The 21,005-nt window shown below is 45.7% G+C and overlaps 1 protein-coding gene across 5 annotated transcripts in view; it reads right to left on the bottom strand.

Annotated features, from left to right (window-relative positions):
* LDLRAD3 (low density lipoprotein receptor class A domain containing 3) overlaps positions 1-21,005 on the bottom strand; it is a 287,680-nt gene that overhangs the window by 114,256 nt on the left and 152,419 nt on the right. For all 5 annotated transcript variants that reach the window (XM_001142392.7, XM_003312987.4, XM_009460233.5 and 2 more), the window contains one exon: positions 17,385-17,519. In XM_001142392.7, the coding sequence (XP_001142392.2) occupies positions 17,385-17,519 (135 nt within the window). The remainder of the gene's footprint in view (positions 1-17,384; positions 17,520-21,005) is intronic.

The following is a 21,005-nucleotide window of genomic DNA, read 5'->3' as shown; positions in this document are numbered from 1 at the left end:
CAGAAGGACTTTATTTTTAAAAACTTTCTCACATCTAATGTTCTCCTCCGTATCCTCCACGCCTAGCACAGGCCTGGCACAGAGAAAGTAAAGGTATCTCAGGCTTCAGTCTCATGCCAAGGAAGTGAGGGATCAGGGACTCAGGCTCAGCTTCCATCAGAAGCACCATACACAGCCTCGCTGGATGATGCTTGAGGTGAGGAGGGACCAGGGCATCCTTTTGCGGATGTGACCGTGGGGTGATAAGGAATAGCTGTGTGTGACAGAAACATGACACAGCAGAGCTTGAGGTCAGTAGCCTTTCTGGCCTTCGTGTGCAACCTCAGGGAGTGGTCATCTTTGACAGAGTTCAGGAACACAAGGGCCACATGAATGCTCTCTTGGGAAGCGGGGGTCCAGTGAAAGGTTCGAGCTGCCCCTAGGAAAAGTAAGACTCTGAAAATGGGTACCTACTATTAGCTTCTCTATCAAGATGAGCACACTGACGATGCAGCAAGGAGATGCCTTTTTATTGACTGAGGTTCCAATCAGCAACTACTATATAACAAATAATCCCCAAATTTAACACCATCTTTATCATCTCTCACAGTTTCTATGGTTTAGGAATTTGAGAAGGAAGCGGTGGTTTTGGTTCCAGGTCTCACAAGTCATTGCAGTCAGACAGTATCTGCAGCTGGGACAGCAGTGGCTGAAGCAGCCAGGGGTGGCCCAAGCATCTCTCTCCTCTCATTGGCCTCTCCAGGGTCTCTTTGTGTAGATAGTTTGGGCTTCCTCACAATATGGCAGTCTCAGCGCACCACATTCACATGGTGGCTGAAGCTCTCAAGAGGGGTATTCTGGACACGGAAGAGGCCATGTCGCCTTTTATATCCTAGTCGTAGAAATCACACAGCATCATTTCTGCCATACTGTACTGATCAAAATAGTCACAATAGCTGGCCCAGTTTCCAGAAGTAGGGACACAGTCTGTACCTCTCGAAGGTAGGAGTGCCAAAGAATCTGTGGATGTACTTTAAAACTGCTGCACTGAGAGTGGAAGAAAGACAGAAGTAACAGGGCTGTGGATAGGGGAAAGGGAATGTATTGGGAAGAGAGACGCACCATGGAGTCACGTCCCCACAAATACACAGCACATTTCCAGAAAGAAAGGCAGGCAGGCACTGGCCAACCAAAACAAGTTTAAGGAAAAATCTATAAAAGGTTCTGTGCCACACAGGAAAGACTGCCTGACAAATTAGCTAATGAGGACAAGGCATCTGTCCTTGGAGGTCTCCTCCAGATGCAAATTGGCCCAAATTTGAGGCCAACTGACCTCTATGGAAAAAGCAAAACCAAAGTCAGATTCCTGTCATCCGGAGAACAACTGTCACCTTGATCACACTCCAAAATCAAGATAAAAGCTTGGCTTTCCAAGGGTCACAATGGGCTTACAATAAATGAGCCCATGTAGGAAGAAATACATATGTGAAGCACCTCTTCCACTTGACATTTGGGGCAAAGGAGACGGGCAGCCACTACAGGATGTCTCTCAGCCCCAATAGGCAGGTTTCTCCCGGTTGGCACCGCACAGTGTTGCAGCTTGACCCGTTTCGCTTGAGTGAGCCCAAGGAGGGACGGCATGGACTGAGAGTTCTCTCTCAGGCTGTGTGAACTGATGTCACTCACAGCAGCAACAAATCTTCTAAAAGTCTTCTAAAAGTTCGGGTGTTGGTCAGTGCAAAAAACCTACAGCCCATGCTACTGCATAAGCTAACCTTTGACCTATCGGCTCAGTCCAAAAGAGTCTGTGGCAAAGACTGTGGCTAATCAATCCCCAGTACCCATCCAATCTCCCTTTCTGCCTTTTCATAATATTATAGAAAGTCCTGACTATTTTGATCAATAGAGTATGGCAGAAGTTGGCTGGGAATGGTGGCTCACACCTGTAATCCCAGCACTTTGGGAGGCCGAGGCAGGTGGATCACCTGAGGTTAGGAGTTTGAGACCGGCCTGGCCAAAATGGCGAAACTCCGTCTCTACTAAAAATACAAAAATTAGCTGGGTGTGGTGGCGTGGGCCTGTAATCTCAGCTACTCAGGAGGTTGAGGCAGGAGAATCGCATGAACCTGGGAGGCAGGGGTTGCAATGGGCTGAGATCGTGCTACTGAACTCCAGCCTGGATGACAGAGCAAGACTCTGTCTCAAAAAAAAAAAAAAAAAAGTGATGCTATGTGATTTCTACACCTAGGATATAAAAGGCGATATAAGTACCCACAATGAGAAAGAAAACATTGATCAGCCTCCCTTGCAGCTAGGTGTGGTCATGTGAATATGTCATGATCAGGCAACCACATCATCAGTGAAAGTGATGTGTATAACTTTCAGGTCATCTTCTTATATATCAAGCTATCTGTCCTGGTCTCCCCTTCTTATTTCCTTTTTCTTTCTTTTTTTTTTTAATTTCAGTCTTCTCCTTCTGTACTTCCCCCCTTTCTGATGTCTCAGAAATAGTAACCACTGTAGTGGTCTTGGAATTCCTGAGGAGCAGAGAGCTCCTTGTTGGCCTAAACTGCTCATCTCTGGGGTATTCCAAGTGAGAGATCTTTTTCTCATCGAAGGCACTTATTAAGCCATAACCTGCATCTCATTTTAGCCACTTCACGATGGGATCTCTTTGTTATGGCAGCTTACCCTATGTTCTAACTAATACAGAATCCCTGGGCCACCTCAAATATTCCACATTAAGAACCTAATGTGAGAAAGAATCATAGAAGAAACCCTAGAAACTAGATCCCAAAAGTCCTTCAAAAGATGTGCACATATCTGTCTTTCTGAACCTTTTCCCTGTCTTCCCATTCCTTCCTATTTGTCAGAGGTATGCAATGTAGGTCTTCCATGACTCCATGTATGACTGACTGACACTGACCATTCTTGGTAAGAGCTTGCAATCCACTCAAATCAGTTCAAATGAAGGGAAAGGCATACTCTAGAAGACAGAGGCTTCACTGAAAAGGCAGAGATACTGGGCTTCCTGGGGATTTGGGAAAACATCTGAGGAAAAAAAGCAAATACTCTCTCCATCTCTCTTTTGGGGATGGCCACCTCTGGCCTCTTGGGCTGGCCTCTAGGTGGACCAGCACTCTCTACTATGAATTCTGCCTTTCCCAGCTGTAGCTTCTATGTGACTGTGTCCTATCCTATGGAATGATTTGCTTAGCATCCTAAGGCTGATTCAGTCCTGAGTGTCTTTGAAAGAGACATTCTGATTTGCTGCTGGCCAGCTGATAAACAGACTAGCCTAGGATCAATTGTCCACTTAAGGTTTGGTCAACAATGACTGAGATGGCAGGGAGGTGTCTTGGAGAGCAGAGGGCTGCCCCTTCCAAAGGTCATGAGTGCATGGTCTGGAAGTTGCTGAGGACAGGGCAACTAATTTAACATACATTACGTCCCCTGGCACTCTGGATATATGGGGAATTCATGTATACTTTTAAATAGAAGGCCTTATGCAACATTTCTCAAGTTAGTAGTGGTCAAAGAGATGGTTGTGTATTCCTGGTCTTTCTCTTCAATTAAAAAATAAGCTACTAGAATGAAGCAGCTCCTAGGAATTCTCTTGACTCTCAGCACCTAGCAATGTGCTCTGCAAAAAGGAGGGTTTCAGAGTAGCAGAGGTATCCATGTTGGCTGGATTTTGAAAATCCAGGAATAATGTTGCAACAACAAGCCTGCATTAAAAAGGATGTGCTATGAGGATCCATTTCATAAAGTATGGTTTGCACAAACTTATTCTCTATTTCTCTATTTCTGCTGTAGAGGTACAAATAAATTTTCTTAAAGAAAAAAAGGAGGGTTTCAATAACAGCTGACCTACTGATGCAAATTTGAGCAGCAGACACATGATAAAGGGCACAAAATCTCAAGGAAGAGAACCAATGGGAGAAGATGGGTAAGTGTCATTTAGAGGCATTCCGCAAAATGAACTAAAGATGAACCAGACTGGGCTGGGCATGGTGGCTCACGCCTGTAACCCCAACACTTGGGAGGCCGAGGCAGGTGGATCACGAGGTCCAGAGTTCAAGACCAGCCTGGCCAACATGGCAAAACCCCATCTCTACTAAAAACACAAAAATTAGCCGGGTGTGGTGGCAGGCGCCTGTAATCCCAGCTACTCGGGAGGGTGAGGCAGAGAAGTGCTTGAACCCGGGAGGCGGAGGATGCAGTGAGCTGAGATCGCTCTACTGCACTCCAGCCTGGGCAACAGAGTGAGACTCCATCTTAGAGAAAGAAAAAAAAAAAAAAAGATGAACCAGACTGATAACATGGTGGGTTTCCAGAGAGGAAAACAAGGTGGAAACAAGAAAGAGCTGCTTGGAGTACTTGGGGGATGTGACAAGAACTGACATACTTGCAACACAGAGCACATTTCCACCTTTCACTAGTCACAAAGCTATCAGGAAGTCAAACTGGGGCCAAAAAAAAGACATAACTGACTTGATTGAATAACCCAGGAAAGTTTTTCAAGCCACTTGTTGGAAGCAGGAGGGGGAGGATATCCCTTCTATGGTCACTGAGCTTCCCAAACTCTTCTCACCCCTAGAAATTCACAGGTCTACGATTCCCCGATTCCCCAGGCTCATCCTGTCTGTAGGCTAGCAGGGCTCAGTAAGACACAAGGATAAGCAGAATTCTCACGGCATGCAGTGATAACGAGCTGCTCCTATGAATTTCTTTTCCAGGGTTGAACATCTCATTTCTCCTGGGTTTCTTCCTCTGTCTCCACCTTCTCATTGGATCCTGCAGGGAGGGGGCCCCCAGCAGTCAGCCTCAATGCACCCTAACAGTTTCACGTCTCCCACTCCCCACACATACACATGCACACTTTGCTCCAGCCATACAGAATCTCTGTCTTTGGCTATACTATTCCCTCTCTGGCTAGATGCCCAGCCCCACGTTTGTTTTCAGGTCCATTTTTATGTATTTGTAAAGACTGGGCAGCGATTTCATTTCTCTGAAGCCTTGCCATATCCCCCTAGGAAAAACTGTCACTCCCTGCCAGCCTCAAGCTCCCACGGCATGCTGCTCATTCCTCTATTACAGCATTTATCACACTTGAGGGTAATTATCTGCAGGCTATTATGTTTCTCCCTTGCAGGACTGTGAGCAACTTTGATCTGATCTATAATAGTTTGTATTTCTTCCAGTACCTGGGTGAGACCGGGCAATTGCAGGCACTCTGCAAATGATATGTGCATGAACGAATGTTAGAAAGACCCAAGAGAGTCGAAGGGTGTTGGGGGTTGGGGAGCTGAGAGCCACAGCACTCAGTCCATGGAGGGATAAATGTCCCCTCTACAATCAAGCAGCACAACACAGCAGTCTTAGGGCTCCAGAAACTTGCAGAGCAAACTTGCAGAGAGACAGCAAGCCCTACACCTGATCCCTGACTGCTCTGAAACTCAGTCCTTCCACCTCAGGAGGAATCACACTCTGCCAGGTGTCCAGGATGGACTCCGCCATTCCCCGGGGAGAGAGAGCTAGGACAGAGGCAGGGACCAACTGGAGAGGGACGAGGAGGGGAAACCTGCACCTGAAAGAAATGGGGGAGACTAAAGAAACAGCCCTAAAGATTACCGCAGTAACAAAGTTATCAGGAAGCAACTACTGTCTTTGAGTACAGAATCATGCTGACTTGCTTCTAAATGAAAGACGTTTCAGAAATCTTCAAACTCCTGCTGCTGTGGTTAAAGAAAAGGAAGCTTTTGTCATGCAAACACTCAATTACTAAGAAGAAAACCCCACCTGTACACAAAGGCAGCAATCAACCTCTCCCAGTCTCCTTCAGTTTCTTCTAATGGAGTCAGCATTTTTGCCTCTCTCAGCCCAGCTGGGCTTTCAAACTCTAAATTAAAAGTGGAAAAAAGGCTTCCACATTCTTCCTGTTAAATGGACCTCCAGCAGCTTCATTCTATGAAAATCTACAGGAATTCCTTAAGGGTGATGATTCTTTCCTACGGACTCTCTAATGAAGCTCTTGACATCACTTGGCAGCCACAAGGTTTGGCGTAAATACTGACCACCCTTCAAATTCCAGGTTGTGACATTTTTGATTGGATCCCCTAAACGCAGACTACTATTTTTTTAAAAAAATATAAAGCTTTTTCCATCCATATTTGGAAAACTAAACTAAAATTATCACTTCTCCTATCACATGCCCTGCACGACTTCTGTAGAAATTATCTCTGCCTGCTTAGTCACTTGGTTCTATTTGGCGACAGAAAAAAGCAAAGATCTCTCTATTCCAAAAGCATAAGCTCTTTTACTCTCAATTACCCAGACTAGTGGGGGGCCTGGAGCAGCAAAGTGGAAAGCAAGCACAATCAGAAAATAATACGGCAGATTCTCTAGTTCCACAAAATTAGTATCCCCATGGTGATAACGCAGCTTGCTACTCTCATCCAGTTTGTCATCAAATCTTGGCGATTCTAGCCTGAAATACTTCCTGAAGCCATCCCCCATATGTTCCCACTGCCCCCACCTTCGCGTGTCTTATCCGTGGCTTCCCACGGCCCATGGGAGAGAGTGCAACATCCTTCCCGTGGTTTCCCAGGCCCCCAGTCCACGCAGGCCACCACGGACCACTCCAGCTTCCCTGCAGGCTGTTCTCCCCCCGTCCATGACAAAGATTCTCTCCTTGACCAAACTCCACTCCGGTTCTTCTGAGCTCTCTTCTCAAAGAAGCCCTAGCTTTGGGGCTTCTGCGTTCCTCTCTGCATTGTCTGATTCTAGCAAAAGCCCTATGAGTCAGTTTAGCAAAATCCTCCATCTGCCACATGCTCACCCTTGATATCTGATCCTGTTCCTCATCCTCCACCATCCTCCACCATCCTCCTGGCCTGCCTTCAGTGAGAATCCTGTTAGGTCCATTGAGTCAGAATCCCCCCTTACCCTGATGTTTCCTCTTAGTAATTTTCCACCCACTAACCCCACCCTACTGCTTGGCTAAAAATTCCCACTTTTCCTATTATATTTGGAATTGAACCCAGTTCTATACTGAGGTCTCTTTTCCCTGATGGCAACCATTTTTCTAGATAAAGTTTGTTTTTAGTGCTTTACCATCTAGCTCTTGCTTTTCTTTGACATCCACCCCAGGGCAGCCACGTGGATCTGCCAGTTCCTCAAATGCATCATGCTGTTTCTCACCTTGGGATCTGCTTACCTGCCTTTCTCTCTCTGCCTGGCAGGATCCTTCTCCACTGACCCTCCTCTCTTGTCCAGTAACTCTTCCCCATCCTTCTGGTTTCAACTTCAGCATCATTGTCTTGAGAAAGACTTAGCACCCCACAGACTGCCCTGCCATTCACTTCCAGAGTGTCCTGCGCCTGTCCTTGCAACACATTCCTCACGCTACTGACCAACCAAACACCTGCTCTTCCTATAGAATATGAGCTCTATCAGAGCAGAGACCACATTTGTCTGGTTCCCTATTACCGTTCTTCAATTCTAAGATACAATTTTTATTTTACATTTTAACATTCTGAAATTGGAATGCATCTTTATTTATTATTATTATTTTTTTTGAGACGGAGTCTCGCTCTGTCACCTAGGCTGGAGTGCAATGGCGCGATCTCGGCTCACTGGAGGCTCCGCCTCCTGGGTTCACGCCATTCTCCGGACTAGCTTGGACTACAGGCACCCGCCACCACGCCCAGCTAATTTTGTTTTTGTATTTTCAATAGAGACGGGGTTTCACTGTGTTAGCCGGGATGGTCTCGGTCTCGATCTCCTGACCTCGTGATCCGCCCACCTCGGCCTCCCAAAGTGCTGGGATTACAGGAGTGAGCCACCGTGCCTGGCCTGGAATGCATCTTAAAAACAACACTGTGCCATAATTTAATGGTCAGTATTGTTTCTTTCTCAGCAAAACATAAAATAATGATAGCTCTTACAATAGATGGCATTTAAGATTTAACAAAATTTGGTACGTGCCTTTGTCTCCTGGGCATAATGCCTGGCACACAGTAGCAATCAAAAATGCAGTTATGCGTTGCTTAACGACAGGGATATATTGTTAGAAATGCATCATTAGGCGATTTCATCATGGTGTGCACATCATAGAATTAACTTACACAAAGCTGGAAGGAGCAGCCTACTACACACCTAGGTTATATGGTACAGCCTGCTGCTCCTAGGCTATAAACCCGTATGGCATGTTACTGTACTGAACACTGTAGGCAACTGTAACACAATGGCAAGTATTTGTGTATTTAAACATAAAAAAATACAGTAAAAACATGGTATAATTTCATGGGACCACAGTCATATATGTAGGTTGACTGCAATGTCATTATGCAGCACATGACTATACCTGTTAAACTACAAACAGAGGCTGGGCACGGTGGCTCACACCTGTAATCCCAGCACTTTGGGAAGCTGAGGTGGGCAGATCACCTGAGGTCAGGAGTTCGAGACCAGCCTGGCCAAAGTGGTGAAAGCCCGTCTCTACTAAAAATACAAAAATTAGTGAGACATAGTAGCGGGCGCCTCTCAGCTACTCGGGAGGCTGTGGCAGGAGAACTGCTTGAACCTGGGAGGTAGAGGTTGCAGTGAGCCAAGATCGCGCCATTGCACTCCAGCCTGGGTGACAAGAGTGAAACTCTGTCTCAAAAAAAAAAAAAAAGAAAAAGAAAAATTACAGACAGACATTTCCTGAGGATCCAATATCAATCAGTTTTGCTATGTAGCAGACACATCTTAAAATCTCAGTGGTTTACAACAGCAAAGATTCACTGGCTTCTCCTGGATCTGCAAGCTGGCTGTGGCTCTGCTGGCTTCAGCTGGGACAGATCCTGAGCTGTGGGGTGGGTCCGGGTCAGTTCCATGTGCCACTGCATTCTCCTTGGACCAGCAGCTCCCAGGGTATATTCTTCTCCAGGAAGATCTCTGAGATGCAAGAGGCCATGCTTGTCTCATGCTGACTGCCAACACACCACGGGCCAAAGCAAGCCCCGCATCCACGGGGCAGGGACATTTCCTCTGGCCATTCTGCCAGGTCACACAGCAGAGGGAGGGAGTGAAGAACTGAAAGTAAAAATCCAGTCTATCACAGACCCCATATGGTGGTGGTGGGTTTGGGGTAGGTGGAGCGTGTGAAGGGACACCAAACTCCAAGTTTCAGCAGTAGCTAAAGGACAGTTCCCTCGATGAACCATATACAATATACCCTGGTCATCACAGATGCAGGACACAAAAGCCACAGAGTTAGCAGTGTTGGTCTGATTTGGTGACCCCTCTGCCTAGCAGCCCTTAGGACCCTCCTCCTGGGGTTCCCCACCTCTGAGGTTTTATTTGAGGTATCTATTTGAGAGGGTAAGACAAGAAGCAGTCACTGTCCCTAATTCTTTCTTCTCATAGATACATATATATTCACTGTGAGCCCAGAATCCAGCAATAAATCAAGGTCAGTCACCAGCTAACTTAGGCATTAGAACTCCAAGGGGAAAGTGCAACTGTCCAAGGTCCTTAGAACACAGATATTGATGGATTAGGCCATGGCTTTCAAGGAACATGGAAGGGTTCTGACTCCACTGACTCCAGGTCTGGGGCTGTTGTAGAGAGAGATAATGAGGTCTGTGCACCAAGTACAGAAAATGAACTTGAAATACAGGCTGGGAGGTGTCCTCCTAACCAAGCATGGCTCTACCAAGTCCCACACCATAGGCAGACCAGGAATTCTCCCTACCAAGGCGATTCTTTACCAGCAGCTCTCCTTACCGAGGCAATTCTTTACTTCCAGCTCTCCCTGCCAAGGGGATTCTTTACCAGCAACTGTCCAGTTCCCACACAGCATCCAGCACTTCCAGTCTCCCTTGGAAGCTCACTTTCCATCGCTCTTGCACTCTACTTTGATCACTCTCTGGCAGTTTCACATCCTCTTGGCTATATTTCGGCTCTGGCACTTAGTGAATGGCTGTGCCTTGCTTAAGTGTGACTTCTCGGGGACTGTATTAGTTGGCTACGGCTGCTGCAACAAAGTACCACAGACTAGGCAGCTAAAACAATAGAAATGTATTGTCTCCTCGTTCCAGAGGCCAGAAGTCCAAGATCAAAATGTCCGCAGGGTTGGCGCCTTCAGAGGGCTGCGAGAGAGAATGTGTTCCGAGCCTCTCTCCTGGCTTCTGGTGTTTGCTGGCGATCTCTGCTGATCCTTGGCTTGTAAATGCATCATCCCAATTTCTGCCTTCACCTTCACATGGTGTCCTCTCTGTGTGATGTCGGTGTCCAAATTTCCCTTCTTGTAAGAACACCGGTCATATCAGATTAGAGCCCCACACAACTCCAGTATGACCTCATCTTCACAAGTAACATCTGCAATGACCCTATTTCCAAATAAGGTCACACTCTGAGGCACTGGGGTTTAGGACATTAACACAAGAATTTCAGCGGGGGAGGAGGACAATTCGACAAGGGGCCAAGACCACTTCTATACCCCTGCATGTAGCCAGGGGCCTGGCACAGGGGAGGTAACACCTCACCTACCCATTACCTCCCCAAGGACAAAAATGCCAACTTGAAGAATGCATACACTCTCACAACCACACACACCGCCTTGTCTTTCTCTCTCTCTCTCTCTCTCTCACACACACACACACACACACACACAATTCTGCAGAAGGAACAGGACAAAGCTGTCAATGTTAGCTTCCAGTGAGGTGCCAAATCTCACAGCCAGCTTTTCAAATTCTCCTCAAGCCTTATCACCAGGATACAGCAAGCAAGATAAAGAAACTGCCAAAACACTTAATTAACTCTCCTGGCATTGGTGGCTGCTTGAGAAGAGCTTAACTGCCAGACATTCCTCAGGAGGAGGGAAGGTGGACAGGCACATTATTCTTTTTCATGGAAAAGAAAACTTTTGGAGTACAAAGAGAGGGAAAACATGCCAGTCTTCATACTAACCTCCCCCATAAACTCACAGGCCAAGAGTTGGACTGACTGCCTGAAAGTCCTGGGCCCAGCTCAGTGTTACCAGACAGGAGTCTTTTGGGGTGATGAAAAACATGAGTCTGTCCGTCAGTGTGATGACCCGAGTTCCCATCCTGGCTCCACCACCTGCTCCCTGTGCGGACTAGACCAGGAACAAACTATGTGTTCCTCAGTTTCTTCATCTAGAAAAGGGGTGTGATAAGAGCACCCACTCTCAGAGGGAATCTGTGAGAACTGTACAGGAAAATACTATAATGCTCAGAATGGTGCCTGACATGCAGTTAGTACTCCAAATGTTTGCTATTCTTATAAACCCCTGCATGATCTTCCAAAGGTTTCACCGATCACTGTGACCTGAGTCACCACAAGCTCTCTGTGGTTAGAGCAGTGAGAACTGGAGCCCACCTGAGAAGTATTCAGTATGTCAGCTATCTAATGTGGCAGAAAAAATGACCCCCAAAACTTAGAGGTTTAAACAAACAAACATTTATGATCTCACAGTTTCTATGGGTCAGAAACCCAGGAGTGGCCACACCCTGGCTCAGGGTGTCTTACAAGGCTACAGTCAGCGCGTCAGCCGGGGCTGCAGATGTCTCCGTTTGACTAGGGGAGGACCCACTTCCAACCTCACTCATGTGGCTATTGGCAGGCCTCGGTTCCCCGCTAGCTTAGGTTGGAGCCCTCCTTCAATTCCTTGCCATGTGGGCCTCTGAGTAGGGCGGCTCACAATATGGCAGCTGGCTTGCCTCGAGAGTGGGAGAGAGCTAGCCAGCGAGGGCAGGCAAGACAATGCTAGAGTGGCTCCATCATCTAACCTCGGGACTGACAGCCGCCACTTTTGCTGCATTTTCTTTGTTAAAAGCGAGTCACAATCCATACACCCATGTCTTACCATAATGATTCACAATAGTCAAAAGGTGGAAGCAACCTAAGTGTCCATCAATGGACGAATGGATAAACAAAATGTGACATATATACACCTGAATACCACTCAGCTTTAAAAAGGAAGGAAATTCTGAGATAGGCTACAACATGGATGAACCGTGAGGACATTATGCTAAGTGAAATAAGCCAGTCACAAACATGGAATATGAAGAGAGAGAAAAACAGGATTTAAAAATGCAAACTTCAAACGGCCTACAGAGGGACTTGTCATTCTTCTTAAGGGCAAACAAAAATCTGCTTCAGTAAAACACTGGGATGGGCATGGAAAACGGTGTTGCCCAAACCTTCGGCACGCCTAACCTCCACGTCTTAGACTTGGGAGTCTTTTCACCTTTTCACTGAACGTCTTAGGGCACCCTGAGTGAGTCCAGGATACATACACACTTAAGAATGATTAAATACTGGGCCAGGCACGGTGGCTCACGCCTGTAATCCCAGCACTTTGGGAGGCCAAGGCGGGCGGATCATGAGGTCAGGAGATCGAGACCATCCTGGCTAACACGGTGAAACCCCGTCTCTACTAAAAAATACAAAAAATTAGCTGGGCGAGGTGGTGGGCGCCTGTAGTCCCAGCTACTCTGGAGGCTGAGGCAGGAGAATGGTGTGAACCCGGGAGGTGGAGCTTGCAGTGAGGCTGAGATCGCGCCACTGCACTCCAGCCTGGGTGACAGAGCGAGACTCCACCTCAAAAAAAAAAAAATGATTAAATACTGTATGATTCCACTGTATGAGGTACCTAGAGTTACCAAATTAATGAAGATAGAAGTAGAATGATGACTGCCAGGGGCCTGGGAGGAAGGAGAATAGGGAGTTATTTTTTAATGGGTATAGAGTTTCAGATTTGCAAAATGAAAACATTCTGGAGATTGGTTGCACAACAATGTGAACATACTTAACACCTACTGAACTGTATACTTACAAACGGTTAAAATGATAAATTTTATGAGAGACAAATTTTGACACACGCCAAAAGAATGCGATCTAAGATCTAGATCACATTTGAAGGGATGAGATTATACCAAGGCATGAATACCAGGAGGCGGGGATCATCAGAGGTTGCCCGCCACATTCAGTCAACATTTGTAAGGCCACCTGAGTGCCTCCGACCCCCAACATGTATATGGCAGGACCTGCTAACTCTCAGATGTGTCCCTCCCACAGAGAGTTCCCAAGCAACAGAAAAGCCATCGAAAGCCTGCTCCACAGCTATTACTTTATTTCTTGGAAATGGGTTATGTTGCCAATCAATGAAGCCCCAATTAAAATTCAGTTCCACCACAACCTTCTTTGGTCTCTAATACATCTCATGTAGAATGCAAAGACAGAATAATGACTGCACTTTCAGGGCCCCATTCTCGTGTCCAGTTCCTTACAGACTGTATGTTAGTTTTCAAGGCCAAGGATAAGGAGGGGAACTAAATCCCAGATAAGGAGAGAGAGGAGGAGGGGCTCCCATAAACTGGTGTTGCTAAAGTGGAGAAACCACTATTTCATACCCTAGTCAAATTGGAAGAAAATTATTTCAAGCACTCTCTTTCTGGTCTTGGAGCCAGCCAGTTTGCTCTACCCCATCAAGATAAATATGATAAAATATCATTTTCTCCCACATAACTGAGAGCAAAGATCTATTTTTAAGGGCTACACACCCAGCAGAAGGAGAGAGAACAAAGTTTGACTAAGTGAGCTCATGTACAGAGGTGCTTAGCAGAGTACTCGGTGCATCAAAAAGTATTGTTAAGATGGCAGTGGGTCGGCCGGGCGCGGTGGCTCACGCCTGTAATCCCAGCACTTTGGGAGGCCGAGGCGGGTGGATCACGAGGTCAGGAAATCAAGACCATCCTGGCTAAGACGGTGAAACCCCGTCTCTACTAAAAATACAAAAAATAAGCCAGGCATAGTGGCGGGCGCCTGTAGTCCCAGCTACTCGGGAGGCTGAGGCAGGAGAATGGCGTGAACCTGGGAGGCGGAGCTTGCAGTGAGCCGAGATCGTGCCACTGCACTCCAGCCTGGGCAACAAGAGTGAGACTCTGTCTCAAAAAAAAAAAAAAAAAAAAGATGACAGTGGGTCAAATCCTATGTGGCACAGGGCAATATTTTGTCTAGTCAAACTATCTGAGATTCTTCAGGAAAATACTGCATGGAGCTCAGTGTGGGTCAGTTTTCCCACAGCACTGATGCGCTGGGGTTCCTTTGGTCAAGCACCAAAATGAGTTAGTCGGTTTGGACATAGAGGTTACATGATGCAAGAAAACACACCCTTAATACCAGAGTCTCACTCAGGGCAGGGAGATGTGTACACCCTACGAGGGATGAGGCTGCAGAATTGCAGACAGCTAAGGGAACTCCAGATTTGTCTCCCATCTCACACTCACTGCAGGGCAGATTCCCACTGAGGAAATGACGGAATTCTCTACCCAATTTAAACAACAATAATAATACTTGCTATAATTTTAATAAATCGTGGATATCTGAACTCACATAACTTAAAAACCTATATGGTGCAATATCACACAGGGTGCAAATTAAAACACAGCATTAATAACAACACTCTACCAAGAAGTCTTTTCTAGTCTTCAGCACTTAGCAAATCCACTATGTACAGAGCACAATGCCACCACGTAGGTTCGGCAGGATTTGAGAGGCAAAATGGGCACACGTCCTGTTCTTGTTACTCTTCTTGGGTAGCTCACAGCAATGCCTTCCACAAGTGGGCACCTTGTGGGGTGGCAGTTATACCCATGAAACTGACAGGTGTCACCAACTGCCTGGTGGGCCTTATTTTCTGGGAGCACGTGCATATGTAGCTTATTTTCTAAGGGGATGCCCTCTGGCTAAGGAAGGCACAAAGCTGAGATTCTAAGGAAAGTATGTGTCAAGAGTTGGGCTTCATATGTATGTGTCCACCACTAACTTTCTCCATAAACCTCATATTTATGGGACGTGGAATATGGTGAGAGAGAAAAAGCAGAATTTAAAAAAATAGGAGCTTTAAACAGCCTACAGAGGGACCCACCATTCTTCTTAAGGGCAAGCAAAAATCAGCTTCAGTAAAATACTGGGATGGGCACAGAAGAGGGTGTTGCCCAAACTATTGACAGGCCTAACCTCCACATCTTAGACGTGGGAGTCTTTTCACTGAACGTCTTAGGGCACCATGAGTAAGTGAGTCCAGGATACATATACACTTAAGAAACTGTATAGGCTGGGCGCAGTGGCTCACGCCTGTAATCCCGGTACTTGGGGAGGCCGAGGCAGGCAGATCACGAGGTCAAGAGATCAAGACCATCCTGGCCAACATGGTGAAACCCATCTCTACTAAAAATACAAAAATTAGCTGGGCGTGGTGGCGCACGCCTGTAGTCCCAGCTACTTGGGAGGCTGAGGCAGGAGAATCGCTTGAACCCGGGAGGCAGAGGTTGCACTGAGCCAAGATCACGCCACTGCACTTCAGCCTGGGTGACAGAGCAAGACTCTGTCCACGCCACCACCCCCAAAAAAGAAACAATCGCCATAGAAAATGTTCCTCAATCCTTCCTATCTATGCTAATACTTACTTGATTTTGTATTCTTGTTCCCTATTTGGTGTCCATCACTGGCAAGACATTGGCATGTTTGGTTTTATAAAAATTTGATCTTGTGTAAAGGCCAGCAATACGTTGCGTTCAGTCAGAAGTTTGGAAATTTCTAGGCAAATGGCAGGATTATAAACCTCTCTCAGGTGACTGTAGAATGGTGGAGCTCAGCCTTCAGTGTGCATTAGAATCACCTTGAGGGCTTCTTAAGTAAAACGCCGATGGCTGGGCCCACTCCCGCCAGTTGATTTAGCTGATCTAGAACAGGGCCTGAACAACTGCATTTCTGGCTGGGCCCACCGACACCAGTTGATTTAGCTGGTCTAGAATGGCGCCTGAACAACTGCATTTTCGGAGTTCTCATGTGATGCTGATGCTCCCGGACTGAGGATTATACTTTGAGAACCACTGTGAAGGGTCGACCCAAGAAAGGCATTTTCCAGGCAAAGACAATCAGAAGCTAATTCTATCCAAGACTCGCCTCCCACAGCTGTTCTCTGCACAAATCTTGGCAAATTCTATGCCAATACACATTTTGTCTTTTCTTTCCTATGGACCTCAGGCATATAGATTTAGATTGACCATAATCCTTGGTTTGTAGCCCACTCTCACCAGTGGTTATGTATGACCATCTGTTCATTCACTCGTTCATTTTTAATAGCATAAACACCAATCAAAATAAAAGCTAGGACCTTGAAAATAACCTACATCTAACTACATGGAACTTATCCATCATCTATCCTACCTCCCAATATATGAGTTAACCAGCTAAGCAGTTAACCATCATTCTCTTACTTTTCTTTTTACACTTTTATTAGATCTATAAACTATGGTACAATCATACAGTAGAACACTGAACATCAGTCAAGACAAACAATCTCCAACAACAAACAATACAGGTGAATCACAGCAATATAATACTAAGTGAAAATAGGAAAGATTACATACAGATGATACCAATTTATAACATTAGAAATATATATTCTTTTGGATGCCTTAAAACAGATGTGCATTTTAAATCTTAGTATTTCTAATCACTGAAGAAATGCTAAAAAAAAAAAAAAGTCCATGAGTAAAGAAATGTACCCGGTCAGTTTTAACTAGGGAGGACATGACCTTATCCCATTGTGTCCTCCTCAGACTCCCTAACAAAGCTCATCTTCCCATCCTCCAGCTGCATCCCTCAGCTTCCATGAGACAGCCCCAAAATCAATAGCCCAGACACAAGGAGGCAATTCACAGAAAAGGAAACAAAGTAGTAAACAAACATGACGGGAAAAAATGTGAACTCTGCTCATAATCAGAGAAATGCAAATGAAAACATTTGGGGAGGTTGTTATTCTACGACTACCAAATTAGCAAAAATGGGAAAAAAAAATAGGGCAGCAGTTGTGATGCCTGTGAATGTCTGTGATAGCACAGTAAAACTGACAGGCACAGACAATGATGTCAGCAATGTAAACTTAAAAAAGAAAAAAAACACAGCTGCATGCTGAGGTGTAACAGACACCTGTGCAGACATCCCACTCTGCGGACTTTATCCCAAAGAAGTAATTCAAGGGAAAGAAACAACCTGGATTGCCCCAATAAAGCATTGTCTCAGAAAACCACAGGAGAGCAACATGACAGTATGTAACACAGTTGGGGCATATTACAGTTTTGAAGAGAAATGTATAGATATTTAATTCAGGAACAATACAAAATTCAAATTGTAGGTGTGTAGTAGTTAAAGCCATGTAAACACGGGTACCTACCTGTACAAGGGCTGCAAGGCTGAGTGCAAAAACTAACAGAGCTATTGTGTTTGGAAGTGGGAATGGGTGTTGCTTTCTGCCTTTCAGTGTGTTCCATTACTGCAGTGTTGTGTTGCAATTATCTTTTTAGAGCTTGAGAGGTTCCTACCTTGAGAACTTTCACAGCTTTCCTCATCACTGTTGTCTTGACAGTTATTCTGTCCGTCGCAGATGAAGCTCTTGTCAATACAGAGGCCGTTCTTGCAGTGGTAGCGGGCGGTGGAGCAAAGCAGAGGGTTTGCTGCTGCAGAGGGAAAACATGGCACATTACCAGGGAGGCCAGCAAGTTCCCTTGGGGACCCTGGAACTTCTTCCAGCCTGGGGTGTGTCCCGCTCAGGAAGCAGTAAGCTTATCTTCTAAGCTGGCAGACTCAAAGCCCATCCTGTAAGGCTGGCCAGCCAACCTGGACACAAGACTTACTCTGCCTCATTCTAAAACCTCCTGGGGGTCTTTGGAGAGATCTGCCACTCTGGTTAAGTAAGTCTGCTTAATAACTGAATATTTATGCCTTTCAACACCAGCAACAGGAATCTCTCTGAGATGCATCAAATCTTGAGTTCATCAACATTTACCTTTTTTGGTGACAGCACAGGGTCATTCTTAGGAACATTAATTTTTAGACCAGGCTATAATACAGGGTTGCCTTTGGCTCCTTTTTAGAACTTTCTAGTCTCTTTTTAAACTATCCTAGGCTGCTGTGCTTTTGGAATTCTTTTTTTTTTTCCATTTTTGTTTTATTTATGCAAATATATGGGGTACAGGAGAAATTTTGTTACATATACATAATGCATGATGTGATCAAGTCAGGGTATTCAGCTGTCCATTACTCAAGTGCAGTACATTTTTGTTAAGTATATTCACCCTACTCTGGTTTCCTTTTATCTCACTGTATGTTTGTATCCTTTAACCCACTTCTCTTCATCTCTTTATCTTCCTCCCTTCCCCCTGCTCACCCTTCCCAGTCTCTGGTCTCTGTTATCTATTTTGCCACTCTCCACCCCGACATGCTAAATGCCTCACCCGAAATGGTCAACCCGAAGGCTGGCCAGCAGCCACTGAGGGGTCTGGGCAAAACCTGAACCTCATGGACATATCCTGGAGGAGGCAAGAGTGAATTGCTGGTAGCATAAGAGACACATGGAGCAAAGCCAAGCCAGAAGGAGTAGCTGAGGCAGGGACTGACGCACCTCTCTGCCACTGTGGAGGTAATGACATGATCTGATCCCACAGCCGTGTAGGATGCTTCCAGTTCCCTAACTATATATCAGCCTTTTAACTCCTCACTTATTCTTTATGACTCACTAAGGTAAACTTAGTAGCCTCGATTTCTTCTTTGCAAACAAAAAAGCCCATGAACCTAGTTGGTCAGTGAGCATTTTCTGAGCAGCTCCTCCATGAGGCTCCTGTTCTAGGCACTTTCTGAGACCTCAAAAGAAATGACAGATCTGGGCCCTCCTCTTAAGAAGAAGTGTGACAACTGGCCAGTACGAGGTCAGCACAAAGCTACTTAACAACACAATAGCAGATCTCCACAGAAAACTAGTATTTCTACAGTACAATTTACTTGCAGTGTGATTCAAACAAGGTTCATTCCAGGGCTCTGTTTTCAATAACTGAATCAGCCAAGTAGAAATTACTCCAATCCCAGCTCTGCCACTTATTAATCTTGGGCAAATTACTTCACCTCTCTGAGCCTCAGCTGCTTTATCTGTGGACAGGACCCTCTACATGATTTGTGAGGTCCAGTGCCTACTGAAAATGTGGGATCTGCTGTCAAAAATTATTTTAAAAACTCAAGATGGCAAGAGCAGAACATAAAACCAAGCATGGTCCCCTTCTAAGCTAAGCACTGGCCCTGTATGGCTACGCCAGCCACAGACCAAGAAGCTGATACTGCTACTTACGGCATTAATCTGCACATCAAATGATATCTGTGGGAAAATGTACAGTGCCCAGTCTGACAAGTAGCACAGGCTCAGGGAATGTTACACTCATTCCCCTCATTATGTGAATCTCGGTCCTACAGAGTGTGGCCCTCCCACAAGGAGCAACATCTGTAATGATGAAGAGGGGTCATCCCAGACCTCGGGGAATGAACTGAGCTGGCACCCATATTCATGTGGTGGGTACAGCACCAGAACAGATGCCAGGCCCAGCACAGAAGATTGCTATGTTGCTACAGGATCAGGGCCACACCAGCTCCAGCGTCTCTCTGTGGTCCTCAACGGCAAGATGGCAGTTGTAATCTACTCCCTATGCTTCGCTGAGCTGTTGTGAACACACAGAGATCACAGCTGCAAGGACTTGGTTAACTTCACAATGCTATCTAAAGCTGAGGAACTGAAGACTTTTTTATTTTAACTATTCAATTCCAAAAGTTTGATTTGAAAGGTCAGAGAGGTGGGGAAATGGAGGAAACCAGTGCTTTCAGTGTTGAGGATGATGGACCAATGATGTAAACTCAAACAAAAGTGGCCTGGCCTGAAAATGGAAGTTTTAATTATTGACATCGCTGTGGGCCAGAGAATGGCTCAACTGGATCAAGCTGAAACCGAGGTCTGACTTCAGCCAAAACCGAGATGGAGAAATCCAAAACCACAAATCACGTCTGGTTTTTGTCCAAGGCAGATCTCCAAACCCTTGTGTCCATCAACATCCCACCATGGTGGCCTTCAGCTTCTCTAGGACCTTGTGGGTCACATCTATGCAACCAAAACATCAGTAACCACCTGCTCACTCAGACAGCCTGGGAAAGGCATTCTAAATGCTCCAAGACAGGGCGTTCATAAGCTTATGTAAACGTCCTGATGGGGAAAGCTGTGCAGAGTCATCCTTGCTGAAACCACTGTCATCTACTTACTTTTCCTTCAGTCTTAGACCCTTTCAACCTCTCAAACTTTCCAAGGAAAAACGCCACATACGTGTTTATGTGTGTGTATGTCTACAAGTAAGTGTATGTATGTTTAAAAACCAAGTCACAGATTGGTTTTAATGCATATAACCCAAAAGACTAGTAGCAAGAATATATAAAGAACTCTCAAAAATCAAAAAGAAAAGATAACTCAATAGAAAAAAGGGCCAAGGATGTAATCAGGCAATTGATATAAGAGGAACAGCAAATGGTCAGTAAAAACGTGAAATAATGTATACTGTCACTGGTGATGACGTGCCACTATGGATAAGACTTACCACACTCAAGGTCTTAAAGTACCAGGTCATTGGCAAGAATGTGGAGGGAGAGGAAGTCTCATAAGTTACAAGTGGGGGTGCAAATTGGTACGTCCACCTAGGAGGCCCATTTAGGAATAGTAAAGCCTATGGTGCACATGGCATGGCCCAGGAATTTCACTTCCAGCTATATACTCTTCTCTAGAGAGACTCTTTTTTCTTCCTTTTTAAGAAACAGGGTCTCAGTCACCGACTGCAGTGCAGTGGTGTAATCATACCTCACTGTAGCCTTCAACTCCTGGGCTCAAGCGATCCTCCCACCTCAGCCTCCTGAGTAGCCAGGACTACAGGCATATACCACCAAGCCTAGCTAATTATTTAATGTTTTGTAGAGACAGGGGTCTTGCTATGAAGCTCAGCTTGGTCTCAAATCCTGGCCTCAAGCAATCCTCCCACCTCAGCCTCCCAAAGTGTAATTACAAGTGTGAGCCACTGCAAGACTCTTGAAGAAACAAAAATGTTTACTGAAGCCATTATTTGCAAAATTAAAAAATCAGAAAT

This window comes from Pan troglodytes, chromosome 9 (assembly GCF_028858775.2).
Source record: "Pan troglodytes isolate AG18354 chromosome 9, NHGRI_mPanTro3-v2.0_pri, whole genome shotgun sequence".
Lineage (NCBI taxonomy): Eukaryota > Metazoa > Chordata > Mammalia > Primates > Hominidae > Pan > Pan troglodytes.
Note: the sequence above shows the minus strand (reverse complement) of the source record. Positions and strands in the feature narration are given on the sequence as shown.